Source organism: Anoplophora glabripennis, unplaced genomic scaffold (assembly GCF_000390285.2).
Source record: "Anoplophora glabripennis isolate ALB-LARVAE unplaced genomic scaffold, Agla_2.0 scaffold1291, whole genome shotgun sequence".
NCBI lineage: Eukaryota > Metazoa > Arthropoda > Insecta > Coleoptera > Cerambycidae > Anoplophora > Anoplophora glabripennis.
In genome coordinates, this window is record NW_019419704.1 from 21,917 (window position 1) to 42,210 (window position 20,294).

The 20,294-nt window shown below is 32.3% G+C and overlaps 1 protein-coding gene across 1 annotated transcript; it reads left to right on the plus strand.

The window, feature by feature from the left end:
* Positions 1–174: 174 nt before the first annotated feature.
* On the plus strand, positions 175–18,643 carry LOC108914601 (zinc finger protein 729-like). Its single transcript, XM_018720443.2, has 10 exons — positions 175–339; positions 425–715; positions 773–1,041; positions 3,242–3,674; positions 3,810–4,003; positions 6,656–7,046; positions 7,233–7,426; positions 13,183–13,581; positions 17,890–18,187; positions 18,467–18,643. Exons 1-10 carry the CDS (start codon positions 223–225, stop codon positions 18,641–18,643), a joined length of 2,763 nt encoding a protein of 920 aa, XP_018575959.1. The 5' UTR covers positions 175–222.
* The last annotated feature ends 1,651 nt before the right edge of the window (positions 18,644–20,294 follow it).

Here is a 20,294-nt window from a genome sequence, read left to right on the forward strand (position 1 = left end):
GACTAAAACCCCAGTTTGAATTAATCTGGGTTGTAACTCTGTATTATATGTTTTATGTTGCAGCCATAGAAAACGGAAATTATATAAAATCCTTTTCTATGGTTGCAACTTGCAACTAGCCTAAGATGCGTTGCAACAAGAAGCCGAGGAGGTTAGAATTGACATCTTTATAATTTTGTGTTTGTGTTCTATTTATATCTAAAAGAAGATTGATGTGGAGTAATGGCTGATGTTAAGGAAACTTCGTGTAGGCTTTGCAATAAATCTATAACCGGTAAAAGTTTTGAAGTGATAGACCACGTTATTAGAGATGTTCTAGATGGTCTTTTGCTGAAATTGGTAAGTCAACGAATTATTATTAGAACTTATTTGTTATTTTACCCCACAGTTACTTTCTTTCTTGTTAAAGTTGCATATTTTTCAGAAATTTGATGGCAAGAGCAAAGAGGTTATATGTAACGTTTGCAGAAGAAAGCTAAATGCGGCGTCAGAATTTAAATCAACATGTCTGAATACAGACAATACAATTGTACCTTATGTGGATAGCGACAAAATGTTACAGCTCGACCTAAGAGAAGTGTACATGCAGGAAAAGAAAAGTGAATTAGTTTGCAGTCAGAAAATATGTCGATTGTGTATCCAGCCAGTAGAAAGTGAGTTTAGGTGCATTGGTGAAGAGGAACTTGAAGCTATCGAGAAATTAGTTCCTGAAATGGTATCAATGATATTAAATACTTGCGTCTGTCAGAATTTAATAAACTATACTTTGCAGATTATAAACATCGTCAAAGATCCCATTGTATGTAAGCCCTGCTTCGATTCTCTGTGCACTCACAACAGTTTCCTAAAAGATTGCTCAGAGGTAGATGAAAAAATTAAAAGTATTTTGGATTGTTCAGACACAGAAAGTCAAACAGAAACGTCTTCACTTAATTTATTTGTTAAGACGGAAGACTTGGACAAAAAATTGGATGTTAACGAGATGGAAATGTCCATCAAAGCTGAAAGTGTCGACATAAAATCCGAAGATGAGGAATGGAGGTAAGAGAAGATTATTTTAACATTAATTTAAAAAATGGCGGCCCGTGGTCTTGACACTGTCGTGATTTATATAATTAAATACATAACATCTAATAAACTAATTGTAACAAATTACGAGATTATGTCGGTTATAAATGATATTATACAAATTTTTAAACAATCGTCAAAAGTCAAAAACAAATTATTATATTATAGTTTTTCCCAATGTATCTTCGATCGTTCCTCATATATCGGACCTCAGGCAAAATTTGGAATTTCTAGTAATAGTATCCAATGTTGTATCGAGAAAAAAATACCTAAAACATGATGTTTGAAAAAGATAATTTAGGAAAAAAAATGCGGGCAGATAATAATAATAATAATGATACTTATACAGGGTGTTTTGCATAAGAACCGACACAGAGCAGTGGCATGCAGGGGCACCCAAAATATAGTGAGATTTGACATAACTTACCCCTATACTAAGCTGTACCCCTGAGACGTTATAGGCTTTGAAAGTTTCAAGTTTCGAGAAAAATCAATATCGCGTTATATTTGAACTTAGAAAAACCAAATTTGGTACAGGGTGTGAGTGTACCAAGACCATTAACCGACGGTGAGTAGAGTTCAATTGGAGCATTTAAAGGGTTGATAAGGGGATGATGCACCACTAAAATGTGACGGAATTTTTTAACCCGTTGGCGGACCTAAAAAATTATTACTTAAACACGAATAACTAATGATACGTATCGTAACTGTTATTTAAAATCATCGAAAATTCAAAAGTTGGCTATGAATTTAAACGTCAAACTTGACTTTTTATTCGATTTTTTATATTGAAAATGTTGTTTTTGCAAAAATCCAAATTCTTTTTCATGAGAAATTATTAAATATTGAAAAAATTGAAAAAATAAAAAAAGAAACGAAAGTATCCTTAGTAAGGGTGAGAGGAATGTCAATTCAAAAGCCTACCCCAACTAATAAGTTTAAAGTACAATGGCTCTTCCGGTTGTTATGCCGTGGCAAATGTACCTGGTCGCTGCCAGTTACAGACTTACCAAAATGTCACAACTGTTTGATCTGAGTTTCTTATCAATAAAATATCCAGAAACGAAATTTCTGATCTTATTCCAATTATATACTTTTTATTGCACTATTTGAATGTCACGAATTAAAAAACGTTACTTTTAATTGTTTATTAACGAGACTGGTACATATACAGGGTAGTCCGTTTTTCGTGGCTACAGGGTGACTCAAATCAGAAACAAGTTACGCCTTTTCGGGGTCATTAAAATAAACCAAACAGATCAAAGATATCTGCTGCCGTTGTTGAAATATTGTGAAAAAAAACTGAAAACAGCGATTTTAGAAAATGCCGTCTAGTGTCCTTATTTCGCAACAGAAAGAACTGAAAGGTACTGGGAGATAAGAAGATATGAGAAATCCATTTTGGTTTAACAAGATTTTGTTAATTTTTTAAATAAATTATTGAATTTCTTTAATTTTATGGGTTATTGTTTCAAATAAAATAGCAGTGTTACATATTGACTTGTTCGTAATTTTATCCTCTATCGACACTCTCAAGATCCCAAAATGGCGCCCAAAAAAAAAACAATTGAATGTTTCATAACTGAAATTAGTGGCCGCAGAAATTTTCTTCCGACGAAAAGGGATTGCTCATATCTTCTTGTCTCCCAGTACCAAATTACGGCTCTTTCTGTTGTGAAATAAGAACGTTAGATTGCTGTAAAGGTACTAATAATTGTTTTTATTGGTATTATTTGGCAAGCTTGCACATTTTTTTACCTTTGTCTAATCTCTTTTCTTTCAATAATGGTGTTTCATGTTTTCTCTTGACATTTTAAATTACTTGCACTACCAAATTTAACACCGTCGAATAAACGTATATTGGACAAACGTAATTTTGTGCAAATAAGTGTAGAGGATGAATAAACAGCGCTCCCATTGCGGCAACTAAACTATAACTATGTTCCTCAAAGATAGTAGACAAACGCAACATGCGTAGTGACAGGCGGAAAAAAATAAGGCCGAATTACTGGACGTGTCGTTGTACTGTAGTGCCGGATTATAGAGATTTTACTGTATACCTGTTTATTAGATTCATTTTTTGTGAAACGCAATATTTTGGCATGTGTCAGCTATAACCCCTTAAAATTAAAACCTGATTACTAAAAGTACCCTGTATATGCAATTTTTTCAGCGACACGCCATTGCAGACCTCAGATATTGTACCATTCGAGGAAAACGACTGTAAAGATGGAGTAGACGATGGATGTAAACGTGAGAGTGGATCAGAAGTGAAAACCAAGCAGAAGCGCAAAGTATTGTACAAATGTGATAAATGTATTTACGAAACTGAACGTAAGATCCGTTTTACGGCACACTGTGCGAGACATGAGAACGGTTTGGAAGCGTATAAATGTGAATCGTGTGAGTACGAAACTGAAAATAAGAACTTACTTCGGAGACACCTATTGAGGCACACACAGGTTCAAATGTACAGGTGCAACGACTGTAATTACGAAACTAAGTACAGCAATTATATGAAACGACATCAACTGAAACACAAAGAGCCCTTGCAGGTGAAAATGTACAAATGTAACGACTGCGAATTTGAAACTAAATACAGTTATGTTATCCAATACCACCAACTGAAACATAAAGATCCTTCACAGGCCCAAATGTACAGGTGTAACGACTGCAATTATGAAACTAAGTACAGCAATTATATGAAACGACATCAACTGAAACACAAAGAGCCCTTGCAGGTGAAAATGTACAAATGTAACGACTGCGAATTTGAAACTAAATACAGTTATGTTATCCAATACCACCAACTGAAACATAAAGATCCTTCTCAAGTTCAGATGTACAAGTGTAAGGACTGCGATTACGAAACTAAATGCAGAAGAGCTAGACGATCCCACCAACTGAAACATAAAGATCCTTCACAGGTTCAAACGTAGTTGTAAGAAGTGCGATTACGAAACTGAATGTGGTAGTAATATCAAACGACATCAACTGAAACATAAACGTCCTTCGCAAGTTCAAACGTAAAGACTGTAGTTACGAAACTAAATACAGGAGTTAGCGAGATGCTACCAAAAATCACCAACTGTACTTTCAAGTGCAACTGCCGTTGCGAAACTGAAAATGGGAGTGCTATTAAATATAAGTGTTCTTCCTATTACTTTATCACTTATAATCACAATCTTTTAATTAACAAAACAAAAATAAAATAATCAACAAAAGGAACAGGAACTAAATATTTTTAGAATCAACATCAACATTAAGTATCTGCTTATAATAAAATTTCTACACAGACTTATAAGGTACATTAAACAAATAAGAATCATCAAAGTAAACTAAATCCTTAAAAACTTAAAATAAATAAATCATGAGCTAGTTGAGAAACCACTTTAACCGCTCAGTTATTTGTCGAGAAACGAATTGAACGCATGAACGAAACGAACTTAAGATGCGCGTGATTTTTAAATTTCTCGATTTCTCGACACTTTTTCCTCGACTCGAGTAAGGCCAGATTTCCCGGGAATTCTCGCTTCGAGAAGTCTCGACCAGAAACCCTACATTTAAAATAGACTAGGCGGTATCTGTTTTGGTTTGGGTGAATCGTATATCCATGGAGATTTTTGACTTTTTGGCTTTAAAATATCACTAGAAATGAAAATTTGTCTATGCCCATAAAAAAAATTGTGGGCTTAACTTTTGGCGGCACAATATGTTAAAAAAATTCAAAAAATGACATACTTTTCTTCCTATTTAATTACGTATCTCTTCAAGAGTTGATTTTAGGCGAAAATGGAACAGGAAAAATTTTTTTGCAATTAAATTTTACAAAATATGACTAGATACAAATCAAATGAATCATGATTCTTATTGTAAAAATCGAAAAAATCGCAAAAATGCGGTTAAAAAACAATACTTAGGGAATTTTTTTTGGGGTCTTTAAATTGGGTATAGGACCTTCATATCAAGAAAAGTTCATGTTATGTAGAATCATCAAACAAAATTTCATCAAAATCGGTTTGATGGATTTTGCATAATAATTTTGCAATCCAGATTTTGAAAAAAAATTGCAAATTTTCAAAATTTTGCACAGCAAAAACCAAGGCCCTTAAATATTTGAAAATTGAATCACACATAGAAAGGCTCTCAAGCTTTCAAACGCTTTTTGAAAAATTCCAATCCGTCAATTAGGAGAGCTCTGGCACGTGTTTAAACATTGGTCGAATTTTTGGACTTATAAACAATTAGAAAAACTGCGAATATTCAATCGAGACGTCAGACATGTGGAACAAAGAAAGCTGCAATTTTTATGTGCTCATTGCCAACTCAAAATTTATTTAGTGTAGAAACACTAAAATACCCGAATATTTTGCGGGGGCAAAAACCAATGTAAGATATGTATTATCAAACGTGGAATTTTAGTTTTCGAACTGAAGAAACAATTTCCTTCAATTTACAAATGAATCTGTAAAATAGTAAAAGTTTTTATGGCCGGTTTGCACGAAATTTGCAGCAAAGTGCCTTGCAGGAAGTTTGTTATAAACTTGACAATAATCGTGAGATAAAATCACAGTTATTGAATTATAATAATGCATTGTTAATGAATTTAATTAATTTAGTCTTAATGACTTACGTGGTTGGAGGGTGGCTTGGTAGTGAGCTATATACATATAATAGTTTGTATAATTTATCTAGGTGTTGAAAATGTGGGCAGATGTCTTTAAATCCAGCAATGCAGCTGAAACTATGAGCCGTTAGCACCATTTCCAAACAATACGGTCACAGTTATAATGCAATTTTGTAATATATCCCAAAGGAACACTTTAAAATGTTAATATCGTCAAAAATTGCAATAATTCACCTGCTTCACACTTTAATAGCTAACTCTCTAAGAATGATAAGTATATTGATACGAATGGTTTTTGTGCTTTGAATTGCCGCAAAAACGCTGTTCTATGAATATTCGAGACTACGCCAATAATTCGTAACAGAAATAACAAAATATCCCATAATTTTTAACAAAGGGCATTATTTAATTTTAACTGCTTAACTTTAAATAATAATAATAATATACTGATTAACATTTAACATAATAAAACTACCTACTCAAATTTATTCAAATATCTCTATAGGAAAGAAATGTGAATTTTATGTATATTTGGTTGTATACTACTAGAAGTTGTTTGATTGTTGAGCGGTTTACTCTATAATTATTCAAAATTATACCAAGATTAAAATTTTAACGTTACACCAACTTTATAGTTTTTTATTGCACTATTTGAACAGTAGAAAATTATTTCACTATAATAAAAATTAAATAATGCATTGTGGCAAGTTACTATCCTTTTTAATAACACATAATTCGATCAAGTTTAAGAGTGACAGCAAGCCCTGAGTTATTTCAGATCAAATGTAAAATAATAGTTGCAGAGTCACAGTCATACATCTCATTAACTTCAAATGTAAATGTGTCTGTTTATTAAGTAGATTCATTTTTTGTGAAACGCAATATTTTGGCATGTGCCATCTGACCCCTTAAAATTAAAACCTGATTTTTAAAAGTACCCTGTATATGCAATTTTTTCAGCGACACGCCATTGCAGACCTCAGATATTATACCATTCGAGGAAAACGAGTGTAAAGATGGAGTAGACGATGGATGTAAACATGAGAATGGATCAGAAGTGAAAACCAAGCAAAAGCACAAAGTATTGTACAAATGTGATAAATGTATTTACGAAACTGAACGTAAGATCCGTTTTACGGCACACTGTGCGAGACATGAGAATGGTTTGGAAGCGTATAAATGTGAATCGTGTGAGTATGAAACTGAAAATAAGAAATTACTTCGGAGACACCTGGTGAGACATAAAGACCCTTCGAAGGTTCAAATGTACAGGTGTAACGACTGCAATTATGAAACTAAGTACAGCAATTATATGAAACGGCATCAACTGAAACATAAAGAGCCCTTGCAGGTGAAAATGTACAAATGTAACGACTGCGAATTTGAAACTAAATACAGTTATGTTATCCAATACCACCAACTGAAACATAAAGATCCTTCACAGGCCCAAATGTACAGGTGTAACGACTGCAATTATGAAACTAAGTACAGCAATTATATGAAACGACATCAACTGAAACACAAAGAGCCCTTGCAGGTGAAAATGTACAAATGTAACGACTGCGAATTTGAAACTAAATACAGTTATGTTATCCAATACCACCAACTGAAACATAAAGATCCTTCTCAAGTTCAGATGTACAAGTGTAAGGACTGCGATTACGAAACTAAATGCAGAAGAGCTAGACGATCCCACCAACTGAAACATAAAGATCCTTCACAGGTTCAAACGTAGTTGTAAGAAGTGCGATTACGAAACTGAATGTGGTAGTAATATCAAACGACATCAACTGAAACATAAACGTCCTTCGCAAGTTCAAACGTAAAGACTGTAGTTACGAAACTAAATACAGGAGTTAGCGAGATGCTACCAAAAATCACCAACTGTACTTTCAAGTGCAACTGCAGTTGCGAAACAAAATGGGAGTGCTATTAATTATCACATGTTGAAGCATAGGGTGCCTTCTTAAATACAAATGTATCGGTGTGCTTTGCCAACAACCTAGCGTAAGGAGTCTTTGAGGAGACCTCAGTTGATGCACAAAAAACTTTTGCAGGTGTAAATTGCCGCTCTTTCTTCACCATACAAAATATAGCCAAAATTGAAAGCATTTGAGATAGACAAGGCGGTAACTGTTTTAGTTTGGGTGAATAGTATATCCGCGGAGATTTTTGACTTTTTGGCTTTAAAATATCACTAGAAATGAAAATTATTCTATGTGCATAAAAAAAAACATGGGCTTAACTTTTGGCGGCACAATATGTTAAAAAAATTCGAAAAATGTCATACCTTCCTATTATGTATCTCTTCAAGAGTTGATTTTATCCGAAATTGAAAGAGGAAAAAAATGTTTGTAATTAAATTTTACAAAATATGACTAGATACAAATCAAATGAATCATGATTATTATTGTAAAAATCGAAAAAGTCGCGAAAAATGGGGTTAAAAAACATTACTTAGGGAATATTTTTGTGGTCTTTAAGTTGGGTATAGGATGTACCTTCATACTTGGCTCAAGAAAAGTTCATGTTATGTAGATTCATCAAAATCGGTTCGATCGATTTTGCATAATAATTTTGCAACCCAGAAAAAAAAAATTGCAAATTTTCAAAATTTTGCAGAGCAAAAACCAAGGCCCTTAGATACTTGAAAATTGAATCACATATAGAAGGGCTCTCAAGCTTTCAAACGCTTTTTGAAAAATTCGAATGCGTCAATTAGGAGAGCTCTGGCGCCTGTTTAAACATTGGTCCAATTTTTAGACTAGAATAATTAGAAAAACTTTGTGAATATTCAATCAAATCAAATTTTTTAAAGCAGGTTTTAAAAGTTACTGGAAAGACGCTTCTTTAAAAAAAAAACAGATCGATTGGTCAATTAGTTACGTAATTATAGCCGACCAAAGTTAACCGTCATTTATACTAAATGTACTGGGACATCCGGGCCAATTTTTTGAAAAATACCTTTGGTATTCCGAGTACTTACCAGGTTTAAGTTTGCAATACTTTTCTTCATTGGCAACCTACTTTAAAACGTGTTTAAAATTATTTATGCAAGCGAGAAATTTAAGAACATTGTACAGGTGGTGGTGGTGGCGCTTCGGCCTGCTCGAAAATGAATCTGCTTGAATTTTGAATGAGTTCAAAACCGCGACGTGCTTAAAAATTTTTAATATCTCGGCTTCTAGAGGATTTTTTTTTAAATCGATGTCTCGCGATTTAAAAAAAACAATTATCGTATTTTCAAATGCCTATCGTTAATAATAATTATTGGTTTTCCAACAGTCCGATAATTATTTACTTGTAAACTTCCTTTAATTATCAACTTTATTTTTTTATTGTATCAAAGGTAAGTGCATAAACTTATATACTGTTTATAAAAGATCAAGATTAAACAACAAATATTTTCAAAATATGTCAAAAATTAGTAATTAATTAATTATTAATTTAATCATCATTTCTTTTGTGATTAAAGTATACATCCAAATATTATTTATTGTTTAAAATATAAGCAAATGAGAAATTAACTCATTATATTACAAAAATACAAAATTATAGTACAAAAATTCGACGAATGTTTAAACAAACGCCAGAGCTCTCCTAATTGACGGATCGGAATTTTTAAAAAAGCGTTTGATAGCTTGAGATCCCTTCTATGTATGATTCAATTTTCAAGTATCTAAGGGCCTTGGTTTTTGCTGTGCAAAATTTTGAAAATTTGCGAATATTTTTTCAAAATCTGGATTGCAAAATTATTATGCAAAATGTATAGAACCGATGAAATTGGGTGTGATGATTCTACATAATTTGAACTTTTCTTGAGCCAGGTATGAAGGTCATATACCCAATTTAAATATCCCAAAAAATTCCTTAAAAAGTAATATTTTTTAACCCCATTTTTGTCGATTTTTTTCGATTTTTACAATAATAATCACGATTCATTTGATTTGTAACTAGTCATATTTTGTAAAATTTAATCACAAACATTTTTTTCCTCTTCCATTTTCGCCAAAAATCAACTCTTAAGAAGATACATAATTAAATAGGAAAAAAATGACATTTTTCGAATTTTTTTAACATATTGTGCCGCCAAAATTTAAGCCTACGTTTTTTTTATGCGCATAGAAAAATTTTAATTTCTAGTGATATTTTAAAGCCAAAAAGCCAAAAATCTCCTTGGATATACGATTCGCCTAAATAAGGACTCTTTGAAACAGATACCGTCTGGACTAAGAGTAACAAGTGTGGATACAACACCGATCACAATTGTCTGCCATGAAAAACATTGGTTAAAACATAAAAATCTGACCGAAACAAGACAAGTGATTTTAGACTAGCATTTGTGGAAATTATTAAGGACTATACTCACCGTGTTATAAAATCATTGCTGACAGTGCAAAGAAAAATTTTCTTTATGACTAGAAAGTAATTAGATTGACTTGTTTGTAGAAATTGAGTAAAATTATATATTTCCATTTCTCAATTATTATTTTTTCCGAATATGTGTAAATAGATGCCAAAAGTTGCAACAGAAACTTGGCAACGGCACACGAGTATATTATTTATTTCGATTAACCGTGTTTTCGATTATCCAGCAACGATTCGGTCCCGGCTGGCCAGGACAATCGAGGTTCTTCTACAAAAACAAAAACAAATCGAAAAATAATTCACAAAATTCGATTTCGCAAACATAATATATGTACCTCAATAATACGAATTTGACTGCATATTTTCATAGCACCCGATCCTCCTTTATGTCTAGTTATGAACTGAATACATCTGCTCTGTCTATGCTTAGAAATGTAGTTTTTTATTAACCAATATTCATAGTGAATCTTAACATGTATGTTTCAAATAGTGATACAATTTACTATGTACGATACAATTTACTATGTACAACATGTAATAATTAATTTTTTTTACAAAAATTTGTAACGGAAAAGTCTAATGCAAAACAGATATGCATTATTTTGTTTTACTTAAAGCCGTTCAGAACTGCTCACATTACTGTGGCATTTATGGGTTGACAGATCAGCTATGCAGTTTGTCGATCATATACAGGGTGATCAGTCAAAACTGCTCCTGGCTGCTGACCCACAAAGGTTTATCGAGAGTGAATCTTGACCTACCGTATTATTCGGTCATGAACCTAGTTTTTACTTTTTTTTTAAACACTGTTTTGTATTTATCGGATGATTACAAAGCATTGATATGACATCTTCTAGCAAAGAGGACCTTACACAGTAAAATCATTTAATTAAAATGAATGCAACTTTGTTTCAATTTTTATGATACAGTAGTATTTTGAAAATACTTTCTTATCGTTTTTCGACAAAAAATTTATTTTTAATGCCAGAAACTTGATTTAAAAAAAAATGTAAAACATTGCATATTTAGGGATTTTCGCTAAACTTGATTTAAGTTTATAAATGATGAAAAGACAGGATATTTTGGAATATTTTATTGCGATCCGAATGATTGAAATTACCAATTTTGATAAAAATCAAACGATAAATTTTGCGTCTTTTATTCATTTCTTCATATTGAAAATCTTTCTTTTGCAAAAATTAAAATTTTTTTTCAACGAATAAAAAAAATTAATATTCACAATGCTACACAATCGCCAAAAAATGTATATTTTGGAATGTAGAGAAAGTATTTTTGGGTTAGTTTATAAAAAAAACTGTTGTGCTAGAGAAGTTAGTAAGTAGTCGAGATTGGAGGAAGGAAATACAACTTTTTACAATTTTATTTGGCAATAATTGCGTAGCAAAGCGATGTTCGAAAATACATTTTTTTTCCAAAAAAATTATATCTTTCGTATCAATCTCAAGTTTAGCAAAAATCCATAAATACGGAGTTTAATACCTTTCTTTGAATCGAGTTTCCTGCATTGAATATTTTTTTTTATCAGAAAACGATAAGAATATTCAAATATTCAAAAATATAAATTTAATAACACGTTTGTAGCATCAGAATTGGATCTTAGTTTCAACAATGAAAATTATAGAAACGACAAATATACTTGTGTAAAGATGACAATAATTTATAAGTATAAACTCAACCGCTCTTGATCACGCACAATAAAAAGATATATTAAAAATATTATAAATAGGTGATAATAATTTTTGGAATTTACTTATAAAAAAACAGTTGTAAAAAAAACATACAAGACAAAATTCATACGCACATATATATGTATAAAAAAAAACGATAATAGACGTGTATCAAGACATAATTACGATAATTGCCTTCATTGGTATGAATTATCACTCATCAAATCAATAATAAAACGTATTTATATACAGATTCAGAAAAGTAGGGATAATAAATCCAATATAATTAAAGGAAAAAAGATAACTAAAACTACAGCTTATCTGTGGATTTTCAACGTAGGGGTACAGCCAAATGGCGGAGCAGTTTGATGGGACAGCCGGTATACTGCAACAGCTCCCAATTTTCCACAATTTCCGAGTCGTACGATTTGTAAGCCAGTCGGCAAGTATTCACCTTTCTGCCGCAACTATTGGGTGTAGATATGACCGGTAGAAAGGATGCACAATGTACCAGAATATGCACCATGTACTAAAAAGCGCTAAAATCGAGATTTACACCACGTTAAGGTCTAGTCGATCGCGGAAAACAACAAATAATGACTTACGTTGTCGGAGGGTGGCTTGGTAGTGAGCAATATACATATAATAGCTTGTATAATTTATCTAGGTGTTGAAAATGTGAGCAGATGTCTTTAAATCCGGCAATGCAGGCGAAACTATGAGCCGTTAGCACCGTTTCCAAACAATACGGTCACAGTTATAATGCAATTTTGTAATATATCCCAAAGGAACACTGTAAAATGTTAATATCGTCGAAAATTGCTTCTTAACAGAAATAACAAAAGATCCCATAATTTTTAACAAATAGCGTTATTTAATTTTAACTGCTTAACTTTAAATAATAATAATAATAATATACTGATTAACATTTAACATAATAAAACTACCTACTCAAATTTATTTAAATATCTCTTTAGGAAAGAAATGTGAATTTTATGTATATTTGGTTGTATACTACTAGAAGTTGTTTGATTTTTGAGCGGTTTACTCTATAATTGTTCAAAATTATACCAAGATTAAAATTTTAACGTTACACCAACTTTATAGTTTTTTATTGCACTATTTGAACAGTAGAAAATTATTTCACTATAATAAAAATTAAATAATGCCTTGTGGAAGTTACTATCCTTTTTAATAACACATAATTCGATCAAGTTTAAGAGTGACAGCAAGCCCTGAGTTATTTCAGATCAAATGTAAAATAATAGTTGCAGAGTCACAGTCATACATCTCATTAACTTCAAATGTAAATGTGTCTGTTTATTAAGTAGATTCATTTTTTGTGAAACGCAATATTTTGGCATGTGTCATCTGACCCCTTAAGATTAAAACCTGATTTTTAAAAGTACCCTGTATATGCAATTTTTTCAGCGACACGCCATTGCAGACCTCAGATATTATACCATTCGAGGAAAACGAGTGTAAAGATGGAGTAGACGATGGATGTAAACGTGAGAGTGGATCAGAAGTGAAAACCAAGCAGAAGCACAAAGTATTGTACAAATGTGATAAATGTATTTACGAAACTGAACGTAAGATCCGTTTTACGGCACACTGTGCGAGACATGAGAATGGTTTGGAAGCGTATAAATGTGAATCGTGTGAGTATGAAACTGAAAATAAGAAATTACTTCGGAGACACCTGGTGAGGCATAAAGACCCTTCGAAGGTTCAAATGTACAGGTGTAACGACTGCAATTATGAAACTAAGTACAGCAATTATATGAAACGGCATCAACTGAAACATAAAGAGCCCTTGCAGGTGAAAATGTACAAATGTAACGACTGCGAATTTGAAACTAAATACAGTTATGTTATCCAATACCACCAACTGAAACATAAAGATCCTTCGCAGGTTCAAATGTACAGGTGTAACGAATGTAGTTACGAAACTAAATTAAAGAATCATATTAAACAACATCAGCTGAAACATAAAGATCCTTCACAAGTTCAAATGTACAGGTGTAACGACTGCGACTACGAAAGTAAATACAAATGTAATCTCAAAAATCACAAACTGAAACATAAAAATCTTCTCTCTTCTCAAGTTCATATGTGTAAGTGTAAAGACTGCGATTTTGAAACTAGATACAAAGGTAATATCAAAAATCACAAACCGAAACATAAAAATCCTTCTCAAGTTCATTTGTATAAGTGTAAAGACTGCGAATTTGAAACTAGATACAAAACTAATATCAAAAGTCACACACTGAAACATAAAGATTCTTCTCAAGTTCAAATGTACGGGTGTAAGGACTGCGATTACGAAACTAAATACAGAAGAGCTATACAATCCCACCAACTGAAACATAAAGATCCTTCACAGGCCCAAATGTACAGGTGTAACGACTGCGATTTCGTAACTAAATACAAAAATAATATCAAAAGTCACACACTGAAACATAAAGATCCTTCTCAAGTTCAGATGTACAAGTGTAAGGACTGCGATTACGAAACTAAATACAGAAGAGCTATACAATCCCACCAACTGAAACATAAGGATCCTTCACAGGTTCAAATGTACAGTTGTAAGGAGTGCGATTACGAAACTAAATGTGGGAGTAATATCAAACGAGATCAACTGAAACATAAACGTCTTTCGCAAGTTCAAACGTAAAGACTGTAGTTACGAAACTAAATGCAGGAGTTACCGAGATGCTATCAGCAACCAACTGTACTTTCAAGTGCAACTGCAGTTGCGAAACTGAAAATGGGAGTGCTATTAAGTATCACATATCGAAGCATACGGCGCCTTCTTAAATGTAAATGTATCGGTGTGCTTTGCCAACAACCCAGCCTAAGGAGTCTTTGTGGAGACCTCAGTTGATGCACAAAAAACTTTTGCAGGTGTAAATTGCCGCTCTTTCTTCACCATACAAAATATAGACAAAATTGAAGGCATTTGAGATAGACTAGGCGATATCTGTTTTGGTTTGGGTGAATCGTATATCCACGGAGATTTTTGACTTATTGGCTTTAAAATATCACTAGAAATGAAACATTTTCTATGTGCATAAAAAAAAACGTGGGCTTAATTTTTGGCGGCACAATATGTTGTATGAAAAATGTCATACTTTCTTCCTATTTAATTATGTATCTCTTCAAGAGTTGATTTTAGGCGAAAATGGAAGGGGAATAAAATGTTTGTAATTAAATTTTACAAAACATGACTAGATACAAATCGAATTAATCATGATTATTATTGTAAAAATCGAAAAAATCGCCAAAAATGGGGTTAAAAAACATTACTTCTTATGGAATTTTGTTGGGGTTTTTAAATTGGGTATAGGACCTTCATACTTGGCTCAAGAAAAGTTCATGTTATGTAGAATCATCACACCAAATTTCATCAAAATCGGTTTGATAGATTTTGCATAATAATTATGCAATCAAGATTTAAAAAAAATTGCAAATTTTCAAAATTTTGCACAGCAAAAACCAAGGCCCTTAGATACTTGAAAATTGAATCGCATATAGAAGGGCTCTCAAGCTTCCAAACGCTTTTTGAAAAATTCGAATCCGTCAATTAGGAGAGCTCTGGCGCTTGTTATAACATTGATCGAATTTTTGTACTATAATTTTGTATTTTTGTAATATAATGAGTTAATTTCTCATTTGCTTATATTTTAAACAATAAATAAGTATCTAAGGGCCTTGGTTTTTGCTGTGCAGAATTTTGAAAATTTGCAAATATTTTTTCAAAATCTGGATTGCAAAATTATTATGCAAAATCTATAGAACCGATTTTGATGAAATTTGATGTGATGATTCTACATAACATGAAGTTTTCTTGAGCCAAGTATGAAGGTCCTATACCCAGTTTAAAGATCCCAAAAAATTCCCTAATAAGTAATGTTTTTAACCCCATTTCTGGCGATTTTTTCGATTTTTACAATAATAATCATGATTCATTCGATTTGTATCTAGTCATATTTTGTAAAATTTAATTACGAACATTTTTTTCCTCTTCCATTTTCGCCTAAAATCAACTCTTGAGAAGATACATAATTAAATAGAAGAAAAATATGACATTTTTCTAATTTTTTTTAACATGTTGTGCCGCCAAAAGTTAAGCCCACTTTTTTTTTATGCGCATAAAAATTTTTATTTCTATTGATATTTGAAAGCCAAAAGCCAAAAATCTCCGTGGATATACGATTCACCCAAATAAGGACTCTTTGAAACAGATACCGGCTGGACTAAGAGTAACAAGTGTGGATACAACACCGATCACAATTGCCTGCCGTGAAAAACATTGGTTAAAACATAAAAACCTGACCGAAACAGAGGACAAGTGATTTTAGACTAGCTTTTGTGGAAATTATTAAGGTCTATACTTACCGTGTTATAAAATCATTACTGTCAGTACATATTGAGTAAAATTATATATTTCCATTTCTCAATTATTATTTTTTTCCGAATATGTATAAATAGATGCCAAAAGTTGCAACAGAAACTTGGCAACGGCGCACGTGTATATTATTTATTTCGATTAACCGTGTTTTCGATTATCCAGCAACGATTCGGTCCCGGCTGGCCCGGACAATCGAGGTTCTACTGCAAAAACAAAAACAAATCGAAAAATAATTCGAGAATAATTCACAGAACTTGATTTCGCAAACATAATCTCAATAATACGAAACTGACTACATTTTTTCATAGCACCCGATCCTCATTTATGTCTAGTTATGAACTGAATACGCCTGCTCTGTCTTTGCTTAGAAATGTAGTTTTTTATTAACCAATATTCATTGTGAATCTTAACATGTATGTTTCAAATAGTGATGCAATTTACTATGTACAACATGTAATAATTAATTTTTTTTACAAAAATTTGTAACGGAAAAGTCTAATGCAAAACAGATATGCATTATTTTGTTTTACTTAAAGCCGTTCAGAACTGCTCACATTACTGTGGCATTTATGAGTTGAGAGATCAGCTATGCAGTTTATCGATCATATACAGGGTGATCAGTCAAAACTGCTCCTGACTGCTGACCCACAAAGGTTTATCGAGAGTGATTCTTGGCCTACCGTATTATTCGGTCATTAATCTACTTTTTACTGCGCTTTTAATGCTTAGTAGACACATATCTGAAGAAATATACTTCGCAATTGAGACGTCAGACACGTGGAACAAAGAAAGCTGCAATTTTTATGTGCTCATTGCCAACTCAAAATTTATTTAGTGTAGAAACACTAAAATAGCCGAATATTTTGCAGGGGCAAAAACAAATGTAAGATATGTATTATCAAACGTGGAATTTTAGTTTTAAAATTGAAAAGTGTAAATATGTACCAACTAAACAAAATAAATTTGCTGCAACATTTCCGTCAATTTACGAATGAATCTGTAAAATCATAAAAGTTTTTATGGCGGGTTTGCACGAAATTTGCAGCAAAGTGCCTTGCAGCTAAATATTTTAGCAAGTTTGTTGTAACCTTGACAATAATCGTGAGATAAAATTACGGTCATTGAATTATAATAATTCATTGTTAACGAACTTAATTAATTTAGTCAGGCGCTAATCTCCGATAAACGATTAACTTTCTCTGTGATTAAAATGTGAAAACCTGATTTTGTAGTTAATGTGCGTTTAAATAGTAATATCCTGCGAACAGTTTGTTTACTTAATCAATCGACTGTAAAAAAAGCCAAGTACGATAAGACTGTACGACTGTAGTGTTGATCGGCATTCCCCAGTACAAAGTAAGTTCGTTTCTCCTTGGCATCGGACTTTCCTACCAATGTTCCCCTATGCTTACTCCTGAAGATTCGAGGGTCGTCTTTCCTTCTAGAGTTCCTTACTTACACCTCCTTACCGACTGTCCACCAACATAAAATAAAAAGGCAATCTGGTTCAGCTTCTTTTTTTCGAGTACCAATTAAGATAATTCTCCAATATTCTAAGCGTGTAACGATTTGCCACTTTTGCAAAAATCAATTAAAGGATAAATTTAGCATCTTTTATTAATTTTTTTTTATATTGTGAAACGCAATATTGTGGCATGTGTCACCTATAATCACTTAAAATTAAAGCCTGATATTCAAAAATACTCTATTTGCAATTTTTTTAGCGATATGCCACTGCAGAGCTCCGATATTGGACCATTCGAGGAAAGCGACTGTAAAGATGCAGAAGAGAATGGATGTAAACACGAGAATGGATCAGAAATGAAAACCAAGCAGAAGCACAAAGTACTGTACAAATGTGATAAATGTATTTACGAAACTGGAAGTAAGATCCGTTTTACGGCACACTGTACGAGACACGAGAAAGATTTGGAAGCGTATAAATGTGAATCATGTGAATATGAAACTGAAAATAAGAAATTACTTCAAAGGCACCTGGTGAGGCATAGAGACCCTTCGAAGGTTCAAATATACAGGTGTAATGATTGCGATTACGAAACTAAACGCAAGTATTATATCAAACTGCACCAACTGAAACACAAAGATCCTTCAAAGGTTCAAATGTACAGGTGTAATGACTGCGATTACGAAACTGTATACAAGGCTTATATCAAACAGCACCAAGTGAAACATAAAGATCCTGCACAGGTTCAAATGTACAGGTGTAACGACTGCGATTATGAAACTAAATATAAGGGTGATATCAAGCGACACCAACTAAAACATAAAGATCTTACACAGGTTCAAATGTACAAATGTAACGACTGCGATTACGAAAGTAGATACAAGGGTTGTATCAAAAAACATCAACTGATACATAAAGATCCTTCCCAGGTTGAAATGTACAAATGTAATGACTGCGATTTCAAAAGTAAATACAAGAGAAATATGAAACAGCACCAGATGAAGCATAATTAAGATATTTCAAGAGTAATGACTGCGATTACGAAAGGAGCAATTTTAAATATCACATGTTGAAGCACAACAATGAACATTTATTTACTTTTATTGCAATATACACTTAATCTGGGTTAGTAGTGGCCTGGAAAACCGGGAATACCGGGAAAAGTCAGGGAATTCATTATTCTTCATAAAAAACAGGGAATAATCAGAGAATTTTAAAAGTATTCATGAAAATGAGGGAATTTGATACTTGCAACTGGAAATTTTGTGAAAGCCGGCCCTGGGTTCTTGAAAGAGAAATTTATTTGTGGTTTTGAAAACTCTATAAGAGATATTTTGGGTTTAAAAAAAATATGGGAGTCCAGTCCAGAAAAAGTTTAATGCATAACACCAAATAGTATGTAAAAATGAACTACAAGTGACCTGGATTTTTTAAGTCGGGGAATTCTATATTACTTTTGAACTACGAACCCTGTTAATACACTTAATATTGATACAATGACGTCACTCATGATATTATTTAAATTAACTTACTTAAATTAAAACCAACATTAAATTATTCATTATTCATTCATTCATTAACATTATTACATTTCACAGAAATTACAATATAAAAGAAGATAAAGGAAAAGAAAGAAACACACCTGAGTGTCCCAAAATAGGAAATAACTGTTACTTATATATAGCTTTTGCAAAGGAGGGAAAACTTTTTAAAATTCTTAATTCTAAAGGCAACATATTCTATAGTTTTGGAGCGAGATGTAATGCAAATCTTAAACCTGTGGTTTTATAGCAAAACGGCGTTTGTACTACTTCATTTGTCATGCTGCGTGTTACCACAGTATTTGATACACATTGTTTCTCTTTTTTAAATACAAATTTACATAAAGAATGAAAATATAATGATCCGTCACAGATTCCATCAGTATAAAGTAATCTTGTCCGATACAATTTACTTTTTAGAATAATTTTTAAGATATAATTTTGCACAACAGATAATTGTTTTAAAGCCGTAGTATATAAACCACCCCATGCAAGTATACCATAACAAAAATGCGATTCCACTAAGGATTTATAAATTATAAAGATTTTTTGGTTAAAATATTTCTTAATACCGAAATACTTTATAAAACTTACTTCTTTTATTTTCATGTTAAAACCGTCGATATTAATCATATCAAAATCAGGTCTATTTACATTAGTAATCGGGAATACTATATAATTGGTTTTACCAATATTTAGTGATAACTGATGGCCTTCTAACCAAATTTTGACAGCAGTTATACCCTGCCTCATTTGATCTCAAACGTTCCGCCAAGTTTTGCCACTAAAGATAACTCCTGTATCGTCAGCGTATGATATTATTTTACCATCAATATTTAAGGTTAATAAAGAAATGATATAGAGCATAAAAAATATGGGACCAAGCACTGTTCCCTGTGGCACACCCGTTTTCACTTCTTGCGGATCACTTAAACATTCATTGATTTTAACAAATTGCATTCGTCCAGTCAAATAACTAGTAAAATGCTCAAGCACAATAATTCCTCCGATTCCATAATTTTGCAACACACAAATACCTTAGCTGCAGCACATTTTTTACTAGAATCCAGATTGTAATTTCTTTAATCACTTCATTCATAGCATCACTAGTACTTTTACCCTC

Excerpts from the sequence above, each read along its gene's own strand:
- LOC108914601 (XM_018720443.2), top strand. The coding sequence starts at position 223 with ATGGCTGATGTTAAGGAAACTTCGTGTAGGCTTTGCAATAAATCTATA. Across the intron at positions 716-772 it reads AGAAATTAGTTCCTGAAATG|ATTATAAACATCGTCAAAGA; the intron begins GTATCAATGATA and ends TATACTTTGCAG. Across the intron at positions 18,188-18,466 it reads GGCATAGAGACCCTTCGAAG|GTTCAAATGTACAAATGTAA; the intron begins GTTCAAATATAC and ends GATCTTACACAG.